Here is a 2,415-nt window from a genome sequence, read left to right as displayed (position 1 = left end):
GGAGTGGGGTGTCGGTGGGGGGGTTTGCGGGGGGGAGTGGATAAGGGAGTGGGGGCGGAGTGGGCCGGTCGGCTGGGCCTTTGCCCAGTTGGGCTGGCCAGCTGGGCCACAGATGGCCCAGTGGGGGGGTTCTTCCCTTTTTTTGTAATTTCTTTTCTTTTATTTATTTGTTTTTCTGTTTTATTTCAATTTAAATTATTTAGGCATTTTATAAAAATGTGTTTACTACACCATATTTACTTATGCAAAATATGGCACCTCCCGAACATTTTGGTTTAAATTTTGAAAAACTTTTATTGTTGACACTAATTGAATTTAAATTATGAAACGGTTTTGGATCATCGCACGGTTAACAACAGTAACCGAGGTGACGTGGCATGATTAGCGGGGAATTACTGTAGCTTGATTACCCGGGCATTACACCCGCCCAGGACGAAAAGCCCATTTCCTGTCATGATTTTTTGTCATAGAAGTAGGAGCCCACCACATGTATGATGATACCAGGTTTTGTCACAATTATCGTCATAGAAGTGTCATAAGTATGACAGAAAAAAGATTCGTTCGGTCCAAAATGTCACGGATGTGTCTTTTTTTGTAGTGATTGTGTGTAAAATGAAATGATTGATTGAAATATAAAGGTCTAAGAAAAGCCTAAATGACCCAAAATATGACTTTCTACAAAAGATAATCACCATAAAATGGCATAGAACTTTGTTTTGTAGAACACATAGACGTAGTCACCACGAAGTGGCGTAGACACTCGTATGGCAATTTTCATGCCATAATATGTGTGCTTTCATTTTTGCTTTGAGGTAATCACTACTAAGTAGCGTAGACCTTATTCTTAAGGTACTTTGTACAACCTTGTGTTAATTAAAACACTTTGAAGGTAATCACCAGATGGTGTAGACCTCACAGTTGTGAACAAAGCTATATATTGCCATAAGTGCAATCCATAAGATATGTGCAAAAACTGAAAGTAGTCATATAATTTTCAAGCATAATCAACATGTAGCAATTAAAAATTGCATTCATAAAACATGTTGACATTCATAAGCAGACATTACATAGTACTATGTTAGAAAATACTAACAAACGCTTGTGTACAAAAATTGAAAAAGCCAGAAACTAATCAGAAAAGAAAACGAAAAATAATGACAATAGGCGAAAAACAGGATAGCCTACTACCGTGGCCAAGCCACCTTTTCCTTTTCGTTTTTGATTCTTTTTTTTTCTTTGTTGCTCGTACAGCATGGGCTAGTGCCCACTAGCCAACTAGGCCTAGCGTGATGGTTGTCCACCAGCCCATACGCACGCCCGAGTGGATAAGCAGACGACGGGATGTTTCTAGTTCCCATCTACTAGCGTCCTCAGTCCATCTCAAGCGGCGGTTGTCAGCACCACCACCAACAACAACAACAACCTCCGCCACTAGCGACTGCCTCACCGGCGCGAGGTCGAAGGCCCCGGCGCAGCATCCTCCTCCTCTGAAGACGATCCTCCAGGAAGGTGTGCCCCGGCGCGACTCCATTGGAGTGCCCATTGGCCACCCCGAGATTCACCGGGCTCCATTCTCCCGGCGTGCTGCAGCACGGCACGCGGCACTGTGTGCCAGCGGCGAGGCGCCGATGGGCCGGTGGAGCTGCTCGCCCCGTTGTCGAAGACGTCCCCGAGCGTAGCAGTCCGCGCGGGGAGGTGCAGCCCAAGGCTAGCGCTCGACGAAGAAGCCCCAGCGGCTACCGCCTCGTGAGCTGGCGTCGGAGACGGAAGACGCGGGGATTCCGGCTGTGCGGGCTCCGCGGGCTCCGCCCCCTCCTGGACCTCGTAGTCCCGGACATCGTAGTCCTGCGGTGGAGACGGCGACGAAGTCACGCATGGCCCCCATCCATGCACGGGGCATGGACGCGGTGGTGGAGCCGCAAGTTCCCGCTCAACGCCGACGGCGTCGACATCCATTGCTTCATCCGCGGGCTCCATTACTTCGTCCGCATACAGGTTTGGAGCGGCCGGTCCGGCAAGAATCCAGGCCGGGAGTGGCGCCATCGCCGGCACGGCCGGTTCAGGCGAAGCACCAGAAGGTCCAGCACCATTGCGAGCACCAGATCCTCGGGCACCATGTCCAAGACATGGTCCACGATGATGGAAACCGTTCCGGTGGCCTCTAAACCGCCGAAGATCACGAGCATTGCGGTTGTGGCGGCGAAGTCCGCCAACACCATGGCGGCGGCGGCTCTATCGACGTCGACCGACGCCACGAAGAAGGCGCAGGAAGAAGGACAGGAGATCATGAGGCATCCTCTTACCTTCTCCTTTCTTCCCCTCTAGTTAGCTTTTTCCAGCGACAGTCATCGGCGTGATTTGCTCTCTCGGCAGAGTCGAAATGCTGATAACGTGTAAAGGAACGAATTGATCGAA

The 2,415-nt window shown here is 49.9% G+C and overlaps 1 protein-coding gene across 1 annotated transcript; it reads left to right on the top strand.

Moving 5' to 3' along the window:
- The first annotated feature begins 1,031 nt into the window (after positions 1–1,031).
- Positions 1,032–2,415, top strand: LOC123100260 (uncharacterized). The gene has a single exon (XM_044522210.1). The coding sequence runs from the start codon at positions 1,888–1,890 to the stop codon at positions 2,323–2,325; it is 438 nt and encodes a 145-aa protein (XP_044378145.1). The 5' UTR covers positions 1,032–1,887; the 3' UTR covers positions 2,326–2,415.

The sequence above is a fragment of the Triticum aestivum genome, chromosome 4D (assembly GCF_018294505.1).
Source record: "Triticum aestivum cultivar Chinese Spring chromosome 4D, IWGSC CS RefSeq v2.1, whole genome shotgun sequence".
Classification (NCBI taxonomy): domain Eukaryota; kingdom Viridiplantae; phylum Streptophyta; class Magnoliopsida; order Poales; family Poaceae; genus Triticum; species Triticum aestivum.
This window is presented reverse-complemented; position numbering and strand designations above follow the sequence as displayed.

Coding starts and splice junctions, on each gene's coding strand:
- LOC123100260 (XM_044522210.1), top strand. CDS start 1,888: ATGCACGGGGCATGGACGCGGTGGTGGAGCCGCAAGTTCCCGCTCAAC.